The 20,195-nt window shown below is 34.1% G+C and overlaps 1 protein-coding gene across 20 annotated transcripts in view; it reads left to right on the top strand.

The window, feature by feature from the left end:
• ARB2A (ARB2 cotranscriptional regulator A) overlaps window positions 1–20,195 on the top strand; it is a 490,274-nt gene that overhangs the window by 78,726 nt on the left and 391,353 nt on the right. For all 20 annotated transcript variants that reach the window (XM_074201383.1, XM_074201397.1, XM_074201387.1 and 17 more), the window contains one exon: window positions 732–832. In XM_074201383.1, coding sequence (XP_074057484.1) covers window positions 732–832 — 101 coding nt within the window. The remainder of the gene's footprint in view (window positions 1–731; window positions 833–20,195) is intronic.

Raw genomic sequence — 20,195 nt, forward strand, 5'->3', positions numbered from 1 at the left:
ATGATTTACCCCACTTTGTATATCCTCTTTTCTTCAGCTACTCTGTTATGGCTGTGTTGGACCACTTATTCTTCACCAAATAGTGTTTCACATTTTTTCTCCGTCTCTGCCTTTTCTTCTTGCCATTCCACATTCATGAGGGATCTTTAAATCATTCTCCTTTCTCCTTATATCTTCATCTATTGAAATCCTACCCATCCTTCAAGCCCTTACTCATATCCTACCATGAAAGTTTCTGTGAAACAGTAAGTCAAATTATAGCAATCATTCCCTTTTCAGAACTCATACCACATATTGTCCCTGTGACTAATTTGACAATTAATCACATGCCAATTGGTGATATGTTTTGAACTTTGATATGGTTATTCTTGTTTAATTTTTCTTCATTTGTTCTTTGGATCTTGGTCTTCAGCTATTTGAGGGTATGTTTTTTCCTCTTTCTATCCATGATTGTTTCTGGTATAACCCTCAAATATTTCTTGATTTGATTTTGAGGAAGAAGGTTAAAGAATTCAGAATCAATCCTGTATTCTTTTGGATTAAGTCTTATATTTTTATTTTTGTTTTTATATCATTGAAATGTTGATGTCAGAAGGAAAGGACTTATTGTGAAGACTGAAAGTATTCTGGGGGAAGCTGATTTAAAGTTTTATTGATCATCAGGTTTTAGATTTTAAATTCTCTTACTAATGGACATTAAATTACAATACTATTGTTCATTTTTATTTTAGAGGGGCAGTTGAGGCACATTACAACAGGGGAACCATTTGTCTTTAATGCCCGGGAAGATTTGCACCGATGGAACCAAAAGCGCTATGAGGCTCTTGGAGAGGTATCTGTTTCAGAGTGTTTTAATACTGAAAATAACCTTTTAAGGTTTTTTTCCCTAATTGAAAATTTACACTGAATAAAGTTATGAGAGTTGACAAATTGTTTATGTTCTATTTTTGTCCTAAAGTGATTTGGAAACGTTTTACAACTTTTCATTGTTGTGTTGATGCATGAGAATTACATTTATTAAAAAATATCATTCTCAGTAGGGTACAAAAAAGTTTTTTTCCTATGACCATTACATTTCCTGAAGAAGAAACTTGAAGTCACATTTGAAGAAATTTTATTTTATTTTTAAAAGTTTGGATTCTGTATACAGCAGGAATTTTTATCTATCTCTCCTGTTCTCTCTTTGAATGCTTACCCCCACAGTAAAGATTGTTACCTGCACAGTCAAATATAGGTGTTCTGCATGCCTTTGTCCTATAGTAGGATTAAAAACCTTGTAAGTAAGTGGATTCTGATAAATATAGCCACACATTCCTGAGAATACAGTTTTTAGGGTCTTAGATAAGATAACTTATTTCACCAAGGTAATTGTTTTTGTTAAAACCAAGTCTATTCTTTGACTTTTGTTTTATTGTTTAATTTTTTTGGAAATTTTTTTATTTTAAGCTTAAATATAAAATGAGAAAAGAAAAAAACATTGGCATGTACACAGCAAAACATGAGAAGATTCAATATCAAATAATAAATTTCTAATTCAGGAAAACCTATATCATAAATAGCATGCATTGTTTTCAAAGTTGCCCCACTTTGCTACCTTATTGACTTTATTTTGTTCTCTGATATGTATGTTTTACTTTCTTTTTTTCCTATCCCCATCCCTCCCCAAGAAGACTGCAATTAAAGGTGGCTCGCTCTCTCTCTCTCTCTCTCTCTCTCTCTCTCTCTCTCTCAATATATATATATATAGATATATAGATATATTAAACCTACTGATATAGATATATCTATATATTTCTCTCACTTTCTCTCTCTGTATATATATATATATATATGTACTTATGCATCTATATATACACATATACATTCATGCATATATGTATAAGACTATAGTATGCTCTTTCTACTTGTTCTCTGTTCTCTGGAGAGCATATTTCTTCATAGGTGTAGATTTTTCCTCCCCCCCCCCAAATCAACCAGCTCATCATTTCCTATACCACAACAATATTACACTGTAGTCACATTCTATCTGAGAGATTGTCTAAGAAAATTTTTCCTCGCTTTTCTGCATTCTTTCAATAAAGTTTTATATATATAAGAAAATTTTAGTTTAAAATACTTGGACTTGTCCATTTTACATTTCAGCAATGCTCTCACCTTATGATATAGCTTAAGGTTTGATACTGTCTACTTCTTTTACATCTTTTTCTCCTGGTTTCTTTGAAGTTCCTGACCTTTTGTTCTTCAAAATGAACTTTGTTATTATTTTTCCTAAGTAATTAAAATGATTTTTTTAAAAATTATATTGGCTTTACCTACTTATGAACAATAAATATTACTTAAATTGTTTAGATCTGAGTTTACTTGTATAAAAGGTATTTTATGTTTATGTTCATATAGTTCCTTTGTTTTGGCATATATTCACTTAGATATTTTATGCTGTCTGGCTATTTTAAATGGTCTTAGACCTTTGTTTCAAAAGCGACAAATATTGATGCATGTATTTCTTAGTTTATAGTAGATAATGATATATATTGATTTGATTTAGAAAATCTTGTTAACAAAGCTTTAATGCTATATGCTAGGAATACAAAGACAAACCACAGCAATACACTTGTTCTCAAGGACTTTATAATGGAATGTGGTGGTGGTGGGGTACATGGAAAGTAATTCACAAATAACTGTGACACAAAACAATGTCAACTAAGAGCAAAAAGAAAAGACAAACTAAGCACTATAAAAAATTTGAGGATAGAAAGGACACCTTTACCTGGGGGATTGGCTCACACTATAAGTATTGTGCTGCTTGATTTAGATCTTAGAGTTAGGAAAGGACTTTTCAGAAAGTCATTGTGGGAGGAATTCATTATAACCATTGGAGAAATAAATGAATCCCAGTTTAGAAGTGGGAGAGGCGAGATGAGAATGAGGTACTGATAATCTTGTTTGATTATTGTTCTAGTCTGGGCCTGACTTAGACTAATAAGGGATTAGAATGAAATGAGATTCTCATAGATCATCTAACAATTAACAGGAAATTTACTTAGGAATGACATGGAAAAGATATTCAGTAAAGATAAAGTATTGATTCAGCTGGGTGAAACTTCCCTGCCCTCATATTCATCTTGGTAGCATGCCAGTCAGAAGAGGTGTTTAGATTGAGGAAGGAGTATCTGTACTTAGGTTAGGTGACTAGAACCAGTTCTTTTCAAAAAACTTTATTTATTTACACTTTACTAAAATAGTCTTGTGGTAAGAGTGAACATAATACTCCCCTCCCCCAGAAAAATAGAAAAATCTCATGAAAAATAAAGTGAGAGAAAAAGAAAAAAAATGTACTACAGTCTGTGTTCAGATACCATCAGCTCTGTCTCTGGGATGGATCGCATTCAGAGAAGTTGCTTCAATATTTCTTTCTTACAGTTGCTATTGCTAATTGTATTTCCCTCCATCCATTTCTCCCCACTCCCATTTATTCTATTCTTTCTCTCCTTTCATATTGTTCCTTCTTAAAAGGATATTGTGGGACAGCCAAGTGATACAGGAGCACTCAGCCAGAAGGACCCAAGCCCAGATCCTGCCCCAGACATCCCACAACCACCTAGCTGCATGGGCAAGCCACCTAACCCCACCACCTTGTAAAAAACAAAAATAGTGTGTTGTATCTGACTACCCTCTCCCACGATTTTTCCTGTCCTCTATTACCTACATCCCCCTACCCCCACCTCCATCCCTTTTCTCCCAACCCCTTCCTCTCTTTTTTCCTCTATGGTAAGATAGGTTTCTGTACCCTGTTAAGTGTGGATGTTGTTTTCTCTCTGAGTCATTTCCAATGAGAATTTAGGCTCACTCATTTGTCCTCAACTTCCACCTTCCACTCCATTGCAAAAGCTTTTTCTTGACTCTTTTACATGAACTATCAGCCCATTCTACCTCTCCTTTTCTCCCAGTACATTCCTTTTTCACTCATTGACTCCATCTTTATAATATATCATACCTTCATATTCAACTCCCTCCTGTGCCTTCTCTAGATATGCTCCTTTTAATTGCTCTATTAATTGAGATGGTTCATATGAGTTGTCAGTATCTTCTTCCCATGTAGGAATACACGCAGTTCAGCATTATTGAATCCCTCATAATTTGCCTTTCCTGTCTATACTCTCTATGCTTTGCCTGTACTTGGAGAACAAACTTTCTGTTCTGCTCTGGTTGTTTGAACAGGAAAGTTAGAATGTTCTCTATTTCATAGAATGTCCATCTTTTTTCCCCTGGAAAAGAATATTCACTTTTGTTGGGTAGTTGATTCTCAGTTGTAATCCATACTCTTTTGCCTTCTGGAATATCATGTTTCAAACCCAACAAGCCCCATAATGTAGATGCTACTAATTCCTGTATAATCCTGATTGTAGCTCCATGATAACTGAATTGTTTCTTTCTGACTGCTTGTAATAATTTCTCTTTGACTTGGGAATTCTGCAATTTGGCTATAATATTCCTGGAGGTTATTTTTTTTTTTTGGATCTCTTTCAAGAGGTGATTGGTGAATTCCCTCAATTTTATTTTACCCTATAATTCTAGGATATAAGGGCAATTTTCCTCTAGTAATTCTTTTTTTTTTTTTTTTTTTTTTTTAGTTTTTTTGCAAGGCAAATGGTGTTAAGTGGCTTGCCCAAGGCCACACAGCTGGGTAATTATTTAGAGTCTGAGACTGGATTTGAACCCAGGTACTCCTGACTCCAGGGCCACCTAGCCGCCTCATAGTAATTCTTTAAAAATAAAATCAAGACTCTTTTCCTGGTCATGACTTTCAGGTAGCCCAGTAATTTTTTAAATTCTCTCTGCTGGATCTGTTTTCCAGGTCAGTTGTTTTACCAATTAGTTGTCTTCTAGTTTTTTGTTTTATTGTTTCTTGATTTCTCACAAAGTCATCAACCTTCTTTAGCATCATTCTACATTTGAAGGAGTTGTTTTCTTCAGAGAGCTTTCTTATCTTCTTTTCTATCTGGGTAATTCTGCTTTTTGACCTCATTGTCTTTTTAGACTGCTTTTTCTAATTGAATTAAATTGTTTTTTAACATGTTTTCTTTGATATTTTTTGACATCTCCTTGACCAAGCTGCTGACTTGGTTTTCATGGTTTTTCTGCATTGCTCTTATTTTTATTCCCAATTTTTCCTCTACCTCCTTTACTTAATTTTAAAAATCTTTTTTGAGCTCTTCCATAGCCTGAGACCAATTCATATTTTTCTTAGAGGCTTTTGATACAGAAGCTTAGACTTTGAGTGTGTGTTTTGATCCTCCATGGAACCAAAGTAATAATCTATGGTCAGATTCTTTTTTTTTCTTTTTACTTATTTCCCCAGCCTTTGTACTGGTTTTGAGGTACTTCCCAAGTTTTTGAGTGTTATTGGTACACCCCTGCAAGGACCTCAGTTCCTTCAAGGTCTTATGAGAGGCTCTGATTGCTCCCCTGGCTTGTGTTTTGTTCTTCAGATGCCCACAAGCATTCCCCTCTACCCTGGAACTGTGAGGAGGGTCCCTGCCAAAGCAGGGGCCTTAGACTGTGACCAGGGTCTGAATGTGGACAAAGCAGCAGAATCCTGTCCAGGGATAATGGAGAAACCTCGACAGTCTTTCCCCACCCCTTACCTTACATGGACTTAGTGCTTTGGAAGCAGCTGCTGGGTGGCTCCACAGGCCTGCTTCCGCCTAAGCCAGGGATGCACTGACCAGAGCTCTGCTCTCACTTTGTTAATTTTCCAACTCATCTTCCAAGTTATGCTTGGTGATCCCTGAGTTGGGAGGTCCACAAATCCTTGCACCCCTAGGCATCCAGGCAATCTGCTTGCTGTTCCTGGAAGGCTGAAGCATGTTTGCTCTGGTGCTGCAATCCTGGCTGCTTTGCTGCCCCTTCCAATTTGGTGGATCAGAACCTCCTTATGGACCTTCCAGGTTATCTTGGGCTGGAAAATTGTTTCACTGACTCTTTCTGTGGATTCTGCCTCTCTAAAATTTGGTTTCAGTCATAATTTTAAGGTTTTTGGGTATTTTGGAAGAGAGTTTTTGGGAATTCCTGACTTCATGCTACAATCTTGGCTCTGCCCCAATTTCAATATATTTTAAGGAAAAACTAATCTAATTTTGAGTGTGGTAGATGTTGCTTATCTTAGCCCAGTTAGTATACATTCTTTCTCATCTTTGTAAAATCTTTATGAGAGTAATTTACACACGTCTCAAGGATATACTTGATCAAAGTTTAAGAATGAAACAAAATGATCTAACAAATAAATGACTCTCAAAAGGAGTATAACTTTACAGTCATGCAATTGAGTGAAAGCTGCAAAGCACATAAAATCCTATTGTGTTTATTGTTTATCAAGACAAAAATGTCATTTGATATAGAGCAGACTTCAGTGTTAAAAACTCTCCTGAAATCAGTTATTTCTGTGTTGAGAAAATGCCTAGCCCATGATAGAAGTAAATCACATATGGGTTACAAGATTGTTCACAACATAGAAAATTATTGACTGATTATTAATTTTGAATTTAGCGAAAAATCAAGGATACATATGCTTGCTAACGTTATTTGCCACTATTATGGAGACTATCTAGCTTGTTAGTTCATTTGAAAGAGGGAGTTCTTTTGGATGGTGAGGTTCTCCTGATGCTTTTCTTTGTGAATAATTCTCTCTTAATTGCTTCAATGCAAGGAGTTTTCTTTAATGAGGTCTCTACTCAAAAGAGTTGGAATTAATCTATATATAAAAAAGCCTACAAACCAGACTATATAGTTTATTTTGAAGAACAGAGTTGGTCTATTCACACATCTTTCAGACACTACAGATGGACAAAAAACTGGGTCCAGAATTGAATAAAGGGAAGAGCATGAACTAGATTGCTTTTGAGAAATTGTTTACTATTCAGTGACCTCAAGTTATTCTTCTAAATTTAAAAAAAAATCATCTTTTTATTGCCCCTATTCTGGTGATGCTTAGATTCACTTTCTCACTCACCATGGCAATTCTTCTAAACTTTTTCATTACTCCTCAGACTTTCTCCTCTCACTCAGCTGATGACCTTACCTCATATTATAATAAATTGAAAACATTTGCCATTTTTCTTTTTTTATTGAAATTTTATTTTTTCTAATTGTATGCTATAATAATTTTTCAACATTTATCTATTTGCAAATTTGTGATGTACGCATTTTTCTACCATCCTCGCTTCTCTTTTCCCTTTCCATGGTGGCAAACATTTGTGTTTTAACTTATTTACATGTTAGCCATATTGTGAAAGAGGAATTAGAACTAAGAGGAAAGGAAAAAAAAACCATGAAAAAGGAAGGAAAAACATAAGTTTTAAAAAAGTGAACATAGCATGCATGCATTCAGACTCTGTAGTTTTTTTCTCTGAATTTGGGAGATGTTGTCCATGGCAGATCTCTCAGGATTGCAGGAATTTTTTTCTTGTTTTCTTCTCTTTTTATCTGACCTAGATAACTTCTGTCACTATCTCTTCCTTCACCCTATCTCATGTACTGAGATGACCTATCTCTTTGCCAAGACAGACTGATGTATATACTCATGTGATACATCCCATCTGATCTTCTCCAGCAGATTCTACCCTCCACCCCAAACTCTCAGTTATCTTATTTTTTTCCCTCATTGATTTCTTATTTTTCCAATTACATGTTTTTTTATTTTGTTTTTAATTTATTTAAAGGGCAATGGGGTTAAGTGACTTGCCCAAGGTCACACAGCCAGACAATTATTAAGTGTCTGAGGTCAGATTTGAACTCAGGTCCACCTGACTCCAGGGCCAGTGCTCTATCCACTGTGCCACCTAGCTGCCCCCCCCATTTCGTGTTAATGAAAGTTTTTCAACATTTATCCACATGCTTACGTATTTTACCTAATTTCCTTCCACCCTTCCTTCCCAAACCCCTCTCTTCAGCAGCAGACAATCTAGAGAACATTGTACATATACATTTGTGTTTAAAACATAAATATGTGTTTAACATATTTATTAGTACTAAGGGAAAAAAAAACCTATGAGATAGGAGGGAAAAACAAAAGAGAAATTTTAAAAAAGTGAACATAGTGCTTATTCAGATTCCAAACTGTTTTTTGTTTTGTTACTATTTTTTTTATTTTTCATCATGATGTGGATAGCATTGTCCTTAATAGTTCTCCCATGGTTGTCCTAGCTCTCTGAACTGCTGAGAGGAGCTGGATCCATCAAAGTTGATAACTCATAATGTTGTTGTTAATGTGTACAGTGTTCTGATTCTGCTCCCTTTGCTCAACATCAGGTTCTGTAATTCTTTCCATGCTTCTCTGGAGTCTGACCATTCATGGTTTCTTATAGAAGAATAGTACTCCATAACATTCATATACTGTTGCTTGTTTAGCTATTCCCCAATGAATGGACATCCCTTCAATTTCCAATTCTTTACCTTTTTGAAAGTGCTACTATGAAAATTTTGGAACATGTGGGACTTTGCCCATTTTTTTATGATTTCTTCTGGATATAGGCCTAGTTTTGGTATTGCTGGGTCAAAGGGTTTGATTAGTTAGCCTATTGATTAGCCTATTGTTCTCCAGAATGGTTCAATTAGTTCACAGTTCCAAAGTAGTGCATTAATGTCTCAATCCTCCCACAATCTCTCCAACACTGATCATTTTCCCTTTTTTTTGTCATCTTAGGCAATAAGATAGTTGTGAGGTGGTACCTCATAGTTGTTTTAATTTATATTATTGTAGTCTGTATTAATTTGGAGCATTTTTTCAGCTGATTATATATTTTGCTTTAATTTCTTTGTATGAAAACTGCTTGTTCATAACTTTGGCCATTTTTCAGTTGGGGAGTGACTTATAGCTTATAAATTCGATTCTATATATTTTAGAAATGAGACCTTTATTAGGACCCCTAGCTGTGAAAATTGTTTTCCAGCTTTCTGTTTTCCTTTTAATCTTGGCAACATTGTTTTTATTACGCAAAATTTTTAAAATTTAATATAGTCAGAATTATCCATTTTTCAGTTTATAATGTACTCTAATTCTTGTTGATCATAAATTTCTCCCCTTAGATCTGATAGAGTATTACTTTATCTGTTAATTGGTCTATGGTATCACCCTTTACGTCTAAATTCTATATCTACTTGGACCTTATTTTGATATAGGGTATGAGATGTGGGTCTATGCCTACTTTTTGCCATATTATTTTCCAGTTTTCCCAATAATTTTTGTCCAATAGTGAGTTCTTATCCCAGAAGCTAATGTCTTTGGATTTGTCAAACAATATATTACTGTAGTCATTTGCCACAGTTTCTTTTGTGCTTCTGCTCTATCTATTGGCTGGTCCATTACTCTGTTTCTCAGTCAGTACCAGTCAGTTTTGATCTCTATAGCTTTATAGTATAGTTTTAGATCTGCTAGAGCTAGATCACATTCCTTTAAATTTTTTTCATCATTTCCTTTGTTGTTCTTGACCTTTTGTTGCCCCAGATAAATTTGTTGCTATTTTTTTCTAGCTCAGTAAATTAGTTATTTGGTAGTTTGCTTGGTATAGCACTGAATAAGTAACTAAATTTGGATGGAATTGTTATTTTTGTTATATTAGCTTAGCCTAAAAATGAGTAATTGTCATTTTTTCCCAGTTATTTAGATCTGACTTTGTGTGAAAAGTGATTTTTATTGTGTTTATATAGTTTCTGGGTTTGTCATGGGAGGTAGATTCCCAAGTTTTTAATTGTTTGCAGTTAGTTTAAATGGAATTTCTCTTTTTTATCTCTTGTCCTTGGGTTTTTTGGTTGTTATATAGAAATGCTGATAACTTTGTATCCTCCTACTTTGCTGAATTTGTTAATTGTTTCAAGTAGTTTTTTAAGATGGTGTTTTAGGGTTCTCTAATTAATATCATCAAATTATCTGCAGAGAGGGAAAGTTTTGCTTCCTCATTGCCAATTCTGATTCCTTCAAATTGTTTTTCTCTTATTGCTAAAAGCTAACATTTCTAATGCTATATTGAATAGTAATGATGGTAATGGACATCCTTGTTTTACCCCTGATCTTATTAGAAATGCTTCTAGTTTAATATTTGTTGATGATTTTAAATAGATATTGCTTATTATTTTTTTTTGTTTTCTTTCTGTTCTTTTGCAAGGCAGTGGGGTTAAGTGACTTGCCCAAGGTCACACACCTAGGCAATTATTAAGTGTCTGAAGCCGGATTAGAACTCAGGTTCTCCTAGGAATGGATGTTGTATTTTGTCAAAGGTTTTCTCAAGTATTGAAATAATCATATAATTTCTAGTGGTTTTATTTTTGATATGTTCAATTATGTTGAATGTTTTCCAAACATTAAACCAGCCCTGCTTACTTGGTATAAATCCTATGTGATCATGGTATCTTATCCTAGTGATATCTTGTACTCTCTTTGATAAAATTTTATTTAAGATTTTTGAATTAATATTCTTAGAGAGATTGGTCTATAATTTGGTCTATAATAAGAGACATTTTGACTCTTCCTGGTTTAGATTTCAGTACCATATTGGTGTCATAAAAGGAATTCAGCAGAACTCCTTTTTTTAAAAAAAATAATTTACGTAGAATTGGAATTAACTGTTCTTTAAGCGTTTGGTAGAATTCATTTGTAAATCCATCTTGTCCTGGAGACTTTTTCTTAAGAGAGTTTATTGGTGGTTTCTTCAATTTCTTTTTCTGAAATGGGATTATTTAAGAATTTTATTTCCTCTTCTGTTAACCTGGTTATTTTGTATTTTTGCAAATATTGATTCATTTCACTAAGGTTATAAAATTTATTGACATACTGTTGGGCAAAATAGTTCTGTATTATTTATTTTAATTTCTTCCTCATGAGTTCACCCTTTTCATTTTTGATACTAGTAATTTGGTGGTATTCTTTCTTTTTTAAAATTAATTTAACCAAATGTTTATTTTATTGGTTTTATTTTTTAGATTAATGGTTTTCTTGCTTTCAGTTTTATTAATCTCTCCCTTGATTTTCAGAATTTCTAATTTGCATTTAATTGAGGATCTTCAATGTTTTCTTTTTTTTTAGCTTTTTTCAGTTGCATATCCAATTCACTGTACTCCTATTTCCCTATCTTATTTATATAAGTTTTTAGGAATATAAAAATTTACCCTAAGAACTGCCTTGACTATATCCTATAAATTTAAGTATGATGTCTCATCATTTTCTTGGATGAAATGATTATTTCTGTGATTTGTTGTTTGAACTACTCATTAAGTTTTTGGTTTCCAATTAATTTTTGGTTTATTTTTTCATGGCCTTTATTTCATGTAATTTTTATTACATCATGATCTAAAAAGTATGAATTTATTATTTCTGTCTTTCTGCATTTGTTTGTAAGGTTTTTATGCCCTAGTACATGGTCAATTTTTGTATTGGTATTGTATAGTATAGAGAAAAATGTATATTCTATTCTATCCCCATTCAGTTTTCTCCAGTTCTATCTTATCTAAGTTTTCTAAGATTTCATTCACCTTCTTAACTTCTTTCTTTTTTATTTTGCAATCAGATTTATCAGGTTCTAAGAGAGGGAAGTTGAGGTCCCTTACTATTTTGCTTTTGCTGTCTTTGTTTCCTTGTAATTCAATCAACTTCTTCTTTACGAATTTGGATCCTATACCACCAAATTTAATAATGATATAACTTCACTGCCTATGGTGTCTTTTAAGATGATGCAATTTCCTTCCTTATCCCTTTTAATGAGATATATTTTTGATTTTGCTTTGTCTGAGATCAGGATTGCCATCCCAGATTTTTTTTATTTCCTCTGAAGCCTGATATATTTTGCTCCAGCATGTTACCTTTACCCTGCTTCAAATGTATTTCTTATAAATAATATATTGTAGGATTCTGACTTTTAATCTGTCCTGCTACTCACTTCTGTTTTATGGGAACATTAATTCCATTCACATTTACAGTTAAGATTACTTAATCTTTATTTTCCTCTATGTTATCTTTCCCTATTTGTACTTTTCTCTTTCCTTTTCTTTTCTTTTATTCCTACCCATTAATGTTTGTTCCCTTTCTGCTTCAACTTTTTAAATTTCAGCTTTTTTTAACTTTCACTTATACCTTTACCTTACCTTTTATTAGTCCATTCTTCCCTTTCCTTTCCCTTTCCTTCCCTACTCTATCTAGGGAAGAATATATTTTTAAACCCAATTGGGAATGTATAACCCTAACCCTAACCCTCTGTACCAAATTTATTTACTCAGTGTTCACACCCTCCCTTCTTTCCCTCTACTGTAATAAATCTTTATGTCTCTCTTACCTTTTCCTTCTTTTTATGTTTTTGATGTTTTTAACCCTGTCTTGTATTTAATCCCCTTTACAAAATATACTCCTTTTATCTGATCTGCTAGAAGTACTATTAATCAAAATACTGTCAAAGTACAATCAAAGATTGATTGTTTGATTGTTAAACAGCATTGCCTTATGGTCATTAAATTCCCTCTCCTCTTCTGTCTCATTAGAAATATACTTCTTGGAGGCAGCTAGGTAGCACAATGGATAAACACCAGCCCTGGAGTCTGGAGGAACTGAGTTAAAATCCAGCCTCAGATACTTAATAATTAGCTGTGTGACCTTGGGAAAGTCACTTAACCCCATTGTCTTGCCAAAAAAAAAGACTTCTCAAGATTCATGAATCACATCTAATTCTAATCACTTTATACCTTATCCCCTTTTTCAAGTACCCACTATATAACACATAATCCTCAATGAACCAAAGCATCAGGCAAAGCCAAATGAACCATTTACTCTCCCCCTGCCCCCCAGAAACATACTTTTTCCATTTGTAGTCTGAGCTTCAAGCAAATTCCATTTCTTCATGATGTTTTCATATCAGGTCCCTCTGAGTATACCCTCTCCCTATATTTCTATAGTGCTTCAACAGCCCCACAGCTGTAGGTATCCCCATGATATTAAAACCCTCCTTAACTAAAGTATGTATTAAGATAAGATCTCTTCCTAATCTCTTTATAACTAGCCTTTCTAAGTAGGTTCCCACCCTCTGCCCCTCTTGTACTGTAAGCCTCTAGGTATCTAGTAATGTCTAGTCACTTCTGATTTAATTATGTATATTGCCTCTATATAATCTTAAGTGCCAGGACACTCTGAAGGTCTCTCTCTCTTTTAGAACTTTAGAATTTATTGTAAAGCCCTGGAAACACTAGCACAGGACCACCCACCACAGGGTACAGAGAAAGTGCTGAGCTCTATGCACTGGGCAGAATTAAATTAGCTCAAAGGAAACATGAGATATATAAATTTATAGTAAATACCTCAGGTGTTCACCTGGACAATTTGTGTCTAACTTGTGGTAAAGCATTCTGAGCTCATATTGGATCTGATCACCTTATAGTCAGACACACTGTAATTTGTTTGTTTCTTTCCTTTTTTGCTTTTTTTTTTTTTTTGGTAAGGCAGTGGGGTTAAATGACTTGCCCAAGGTCACACAGTTAGGTAATTATTAAGTGTCTGAGGCCAGATTTGAACTCAATTCTTCCTGACTCCAGGGCTGGTGCTTTATCCACTATGCCACCTAGCTGCTCCTGTAATTTGTTTCAAACATAGTGACATCATTTTGGTCTTCTTCCATAATGATGGACAGGAGCCAACCATACCCATATCTTCTAAGTACAATCTCTTCAACTATATTCAAACCTTTAACTATCCTAAGAGCAATACAATTCTCAAGAGTTAGAAGTGCTATCTTTCCTTGTAGGGTTGTATGCAATTTAATGTTTTAAACTAACCCTTTTTTCCGCCTTCCTGTTTATCTTTTTAATGTATCTCTTGAGTCTTCTTTTCAAAGGCTGAATTCTCTGTCCATTTCTTGTTTTTTTAGCAGGAAATTTTGGAAGTCCTCTTTGAACATGTATCTTTTCCTCTGACAAAATATGCTGAGTTTTGCAGGGTAGTAAATTCTTGTAATCCAAGGTCCTTAGCCCTCCAAAATATCATATTTCCAGTCCTCCAATCCTTTTGATATTGAAGCTGATAAGTCTTCTGTAATTCTGATTGTATTTTCTTTATATTTAAAATTGTTTATTATTGGTTGCTTGCAGTATTTTCTCCTTTATTTGAGAATTCTGGAATTTGGCTGTGATAGTTCTTGGAGTTTTTATCCTGGGGTCTCTTTCTGGAGGTGTTTTGTGTATTTTTTCAGGGACTATTTTGTCTTCTTATTTTAGTGTATTTGGATATTTTTCCCCCTTATATTTCCTGAAAAACATTTTCCAGGTTCTTTTTTTTTTGATCTAGGGTTTCTGGTAGGTCAGTTATTCATAAATTATCTCTTTCTAATCTATTTTCAAGGTTGTCTGTCTTTTCTAAAAGTTACTTTACATTTTCTTCAGGCTTTTTTCAGTCTTTTGAGTTTGTTTAATGGAATCTTAATGACTCATAGATTCATTAGTTTCTGTTTGTCCAATTCTAATTTTTAGGGTTTTACTTTCTTCTGTTAGATTCTGTATTTCCTTTTCCAATTTGTTAATTTTACTTTTTGTTGACTTATATATCCTTTCCAGTGGATCAATTTGAGTTTTAGATGAGTTATATTCCTTTTCCATGTGGTCATTTTTATTTTTTCAAGGGTTACATGCTTTTAAAGGAATTGATTTCTTTGGTCAATTTTTTCATAATTTTCCTGCATGGCTCTCATTTCTTTTGACAAGTTTTCTTCTTTGTCTCGTCTTTGATTTTTTAAATTCTTTTTAAAACTCTTCTATGAGGTTTTGGATTTGAGTCCAATCCATAGGCTCCTTTGAGATTTCCCATGTAGGTAATCTGTCACTTTCTTCTTCTGAGATGACATTTTTATCATCTATTTCTTCATAGTAACTTTCTACAGAGCTCTTTCAGCAATTAATTAATTAATTAATTAATCTGTTTAGCTATTCATCTATTTATTTATTTGCTTGTTTGCTTGTTTATTTATTTATTTATTTGCTCATTTTGATTGTTTGAGCTCTGCTTCTGGGTTATAGGGAGTATAAACCCAAGCTTTTTGTGCTGGGATTGAGCTCCGATCCCTGGTTTATCATTAGCTGAGATGTTGCCTGTGAAGCCCAGGTGTTGCTTTTGCAGAGCTTTGTTTCCTCTTTATGTCCAGCCTCTGAAGTGGTTTGTTCCCAACCCAGTCCTGTCTTTTGCCCCAGTGTTCCCAGGGTTCAGACTTTGTGTGGGGTGAGACACTCCTAGGTGGGACCCTCCCTGCTGACTTGCTGTCTGGCTGCTGGGATCTGGATTGCACTGTGACTAAAAACCTCCTGTTGGTTTTCCTACTCTCTTGGCTAGCTTCACTTTTTTTCCCTTTTTTCCCCAAGAGACAGATATTCACTGAAGATCCTCCACCATGTTTACAATTGAGAACCTGTTTTGATTTTTTTCTTTTTTTTGGTGGAATCTGTGACTTCATTGTCTGTGTAGAGGCTTCCTTTAGCATTGTGAAGGGAAAAACTCTGGGACCAAGCTAGTTTCACACAACCATGTTGACTCTTTCTTTCTTTCTTTCTTTCTTTCTTTCTTTCTTTCTTTCTTTCTTTCTTTCTTTCTTTCTTTCTTTCTTTCTTTCTTTCTTTCTTTCTCTCTTTCTCTCTTTCTCTCTTTCTTTCTCTCTTTCTCTCTTTCTGTCTTTCTCTCTTTCTCTCTCTCTTTCTCTCTTTCTCTCTTTCTCTCTTTTTTCTTTTCTTTTTTTTTAAAGGTTTTTGCAAGGCAAATGGGGTTAAGTGGCTTGCCCAAGGCCGCACAGCTAGGTAATTTTTAAGTGTCTGAGACCGGATTTGAACCCAGGTACTCTTTACTCTAAGGCTGATGCTTTATCCACTTCGCCACCTAGCTGCCCCGACTCTTTCTTTTTCATGTATCTTCAAACTTTACCCTTCTTCTGGCTGCTTTCTTACTGCCTAAAAACATTTTTTTTTATCTCCCCACCTTCAAAAAATTGTCACTTAGTCATTCTATCCTCACCAGCTATCATCTCACATCTCTTCTTCATTTTGTGGATAAACAGGTAGAGATAGACATTGACAATGGGCACCTTCACTTCATCATCTCTCATTCTCTTCTTAACTTTTTTTTAAAATTTGACTTCTGACTTCATTATTCAACTAAAATTGCTCTTTCTAAATTTACTAAAGATTTCATAATAGCCAAATCAAATGGCCTTTTTCTCAATCCTATCCTTCAGGAATTCTCTTCAGCCTTTGACACTGCTGTTCATCCTTGTTATGATTCATTCTTTTCTCTTTAGGTTTTTGAGGCACTACCTTCTCCTAGAATTCTGACCATTTCTCAGTATTTTAGTTGATGGTTTTATCTGTTCCCATGGATTCATTTATCATTTCAATGCTACTAATTTAGCCTTCACCTCTCATTTGACTTCCAATCTTGCACGTCTAATTATTTATTGGACATCTTGAACTGGATATCCTTAGACATCTCAAACCGACTAAATTAAAACTACTCATTGCATGTGCCCCACCCCCCCACTCCAAACCTACTTTTCTTCCTAATTTCCCTTTTATTGTTAAGGGCACCATCATCATTTTTATCTTGTAGACTCAAAGTCTAGCTGTCATCCTGAATTCCTTACTCTTACTCCCCATATCCATATCCAGTCTATTTCCAAGACTTTTTTTTTTTGACCTTTATGACATCTCGCAGATATGTTCTTTCTTTCCTCTTACACTGCTACCATCTTGATGGAGGCTCTCACTTGCTGGTTGGTCTGTCTACCACATATTTCTCCACTCCAGTCCATCCTCAACTGTCAAAATGATCTTCCAAAAGCACAGTTTTGACCAGGATAGTTCGCCTTCTCCCCCTGTTCCCCCCCCTTTCCCCTCCTTGATAAAGTCTAGTAACCATCTATCAACTTCAGGATCAAATATAAAATCATGTTTTTGGTATTTAAAGTTCATTATTACTGCTTCCCTTCTCTCTACCATAACCCCTACTTTTCCCATTTTTTTTTTATACTTTATACATAATCTGTGACCCATTGACACTGACCTTCTTGATCTCCTGACTTTGGACTGTTTTCTTTGGCTATTCTTCCTGCTTGAAATTCTCTCCCTTGTTTCTGCCACCTGGTTTCCTTTGCTTCCTTCAAGTCTCAGCCAAAATCCTACTTTTAACAGGAAACCTTTCCCAATTTCCTTTAATTCTCTGTGCTATTTCCAATATATCTTGTGTATAGCTTGTAACTAACTTGTTAGTCATTAAAGTTAGTGTTTTAGAGTAGAAAAAGTACTGATGCTATAACCAGAATCTGTTAGTTCAGATCTTGTCTCTGATAATTGCTATCTGTTGTGTCCCTGGATAGATCCCTTAACATCCCTGCAGTTTAGTTTATTCAATTTAGGCAGCTAGGACCAGTTTTTCAGCTGCATTGTCACCATTTACCTTGATTTCTATTAAGTAGGACTTCTGCCTTGGGGAAAAATGGCATATCTAGTATCTGTGTAATGGTCAAAGATCTGAAACAAAATCTGTTTCTTAGAAAGTCAGAGCTTTAGGGAATAGACTCCAATATGGAGTGTGCATGTATAGTACTTTGGAGAATGGCAAGCAAATGTTAGAATTTCTATTTCTACTTTTTTTTAAAACAAAAACAAAATAGAAACATTAAGTTTTATTAATGTGAAATATATGAATAGCATTGGCATCTCATTTATCAGATGGTGACATGAGTACATGAGGTATCCTGAGGGAGAAATAATTCTATAATACTAAGGGCTGACAGTGGCACCCTGACTCATTTTGTTTGCTCTCAGCATATTGTAGTGCATGGCTTAATGGATTTACAGTTTTTATTACCTAGTTTTCACTGACCTAGAACACACAAAATAGGCAAGTAATTTTAAAAAGATTCCCTCAAAGAAACTGGATTGAAGACAATATTAATAATGCAAACACAAACAACAGAAATTGGCAGATGGAACATAGTTCTTTGTCAGCACCTTGCCAGTCTAATTAGATATGACAGGTTGACCAAAAGATGGAAATTATCAAAATCATATGTACATCCACTGCCATTTTACAATGAACCTTTCCTTGAGTGTTTATTTTATCTTGAAAATTAGCTAATAAATGATTGAATGAAACTACTACAATTAGTAAGGCACTTAAAATATCTTTTGTTTTGATAGTTATATATATATATATATATATATATATATATAATTTCTTTTAAAAAAGTGTCATCTGTATATTTAGAAAAACTTGGAGGCAGAATTTTCTTACTTTTTTAATGAATTTTTATTGAAATTTTTGTTTTCTCTTTCCTATTCACAACTTTCCAGAGAGCTGTTTCACGTAATAAAGGAAGAAGGAAGAAAGAAAAGGAAAAAAAAGACAAAATCAAACTACACATAAAAAAGACAATAACATACTTAGTATACCCTATGTAAATCACTTAATTTGTTTGCCTTTGTTTTTTCAACTGAAAAATAGGGATATGAACATCTCCCACATCAGAGTAATTTTGTGAAAATTAAATGAGATAATAAAGCTCTTGGCACAGTGCTTACTGTGTAAGTTCTATATAAATGCTTATTCTCTTCTTCTCCCTTTTGCAAAGGAGAGGTGTGGGGTAAGAGGGAGCTGGAGATGGTAAATATCTTCTTATCTCTCTAATTGGGTGCCAAACTTGATCATTATAATTTCACAGAATCCAGTTTTGTATGCTTTCTACATGCTGTTTTAATTTGATTTGTTGTAGTCATTGTATGTTATTTTCTTGGTTTACTTATTTCTTTTTGCTTTAATTTATATAGTCAATTCTGCTATGACATTCTGTATGCTTCCTAAAAATAACTGCAAAAGTGTGCATTAAAAACAATGATAAAATGGACTTAATTCTCAAAAATTTCATCTGGAATAAAAAAAAGCCATAGGTACTTAGTAAAAACAGTAACACAGTTTTATGCTTGTTTAATAGTTAAAAAATACTTAAATACTATGACAAATTGTGATGGGATCTGTAACCTCAGGCTGCTGCTTCATCTTCAGACTGTGGGGGGATCTCAGTGATGGTAGAAGGTGTGGGAAGGGAGTACTGTGACACAGTTTTCTTCAGCCTACAGATCCTACTGCACCAGAAGATTTAAAATAAACATGGCACTTGATTTTGGAAAATACTTGGAGTTTGCTTGTGGAAGTGAGTGTCATAAAGGTTGCAGCTTGCGAATTAATTACTTTAAGTGATACAGTTTTCTGTGTTCTTTAGAGATTTTCTCATAGAACAAATCTCATATAAGTAAATACAAAATTTGAGTTAAGCTCAATTCATTCCCTAATATATCAATCAAGTTGGAACAAATTTGAATTTTCCAAACAAACTATAGCAGAACTATGTCTTTCATACTTCCCTGTTTTCATCATGTTTATTGTTTCATATTCCATTAAAATTCATTTAACACAAATTTAAGTCATTCCCACAATCAATGGACTCTTCTACTTTGTTTCCAGTTCTTTGCTAGTACAAAAAGTGCTGCTGAAATTATTTTGGAACCTTTCTTTTTTGTCATTATCTTTGGACATATATATGTATATGTGTATATATATATATATATATATAGATAGATAGATAGATAGATAGATAGATAGATAGATAGATAGATATACCTAGCAATGGATTTATGGATAAAAGGATATGGAGATTCTAGAACTTTCTTTGCATAAATACAAATTTCTTTGTAGAGTTGTTAAACCTTCTTGTAACTTGACTGACAGTGTATTGATATGCCCATCTTTTCATAGTCCCTTCAAAACTTTTTCAGTCTTTTGTTACCTTTGATAATTTACTGATTATGAGGTGAATTGTCAGGTTTTTTTTTATTTGAATATCTCTATGAGTGATTTTGGAACATTCTGCTATGTGATATTAATAATTTGCAGCTACTGACACAGCCATTGAGAAAATGTTGTTAAGCATACAGCTGATGTTCACTCTGTGACACTAATCCAACTTTGCCCCTAAATTGCCTCACTTGGTTTTCTTCACTTACCTTCCAAGTAGAAAATTCAGAGTTATGAATAAGCCCAATACGAGCCTGCCAGCTCCCTGTCTTTGTCTTACCTTCTGGTCTGTGCTCTCCTCAGGCTCACCTAATAACTTTACTGATTGTAGTAATACCAT

Source organism: Macrotis lagotis, chromosome X (assembly GCF_037893015.1).
Source record: "Macrotis lagotis isolate mMagLag1 chromosome X, bilby.v1.9.chrom.fasta, whole genome shotgun sequence".
Lineage (NCBI taxonomy): Eukaryota > Metazoa > Chordata > Mammalia > Peramelemorphia > Peramelidae > Macrotis > Macrotis lagotis.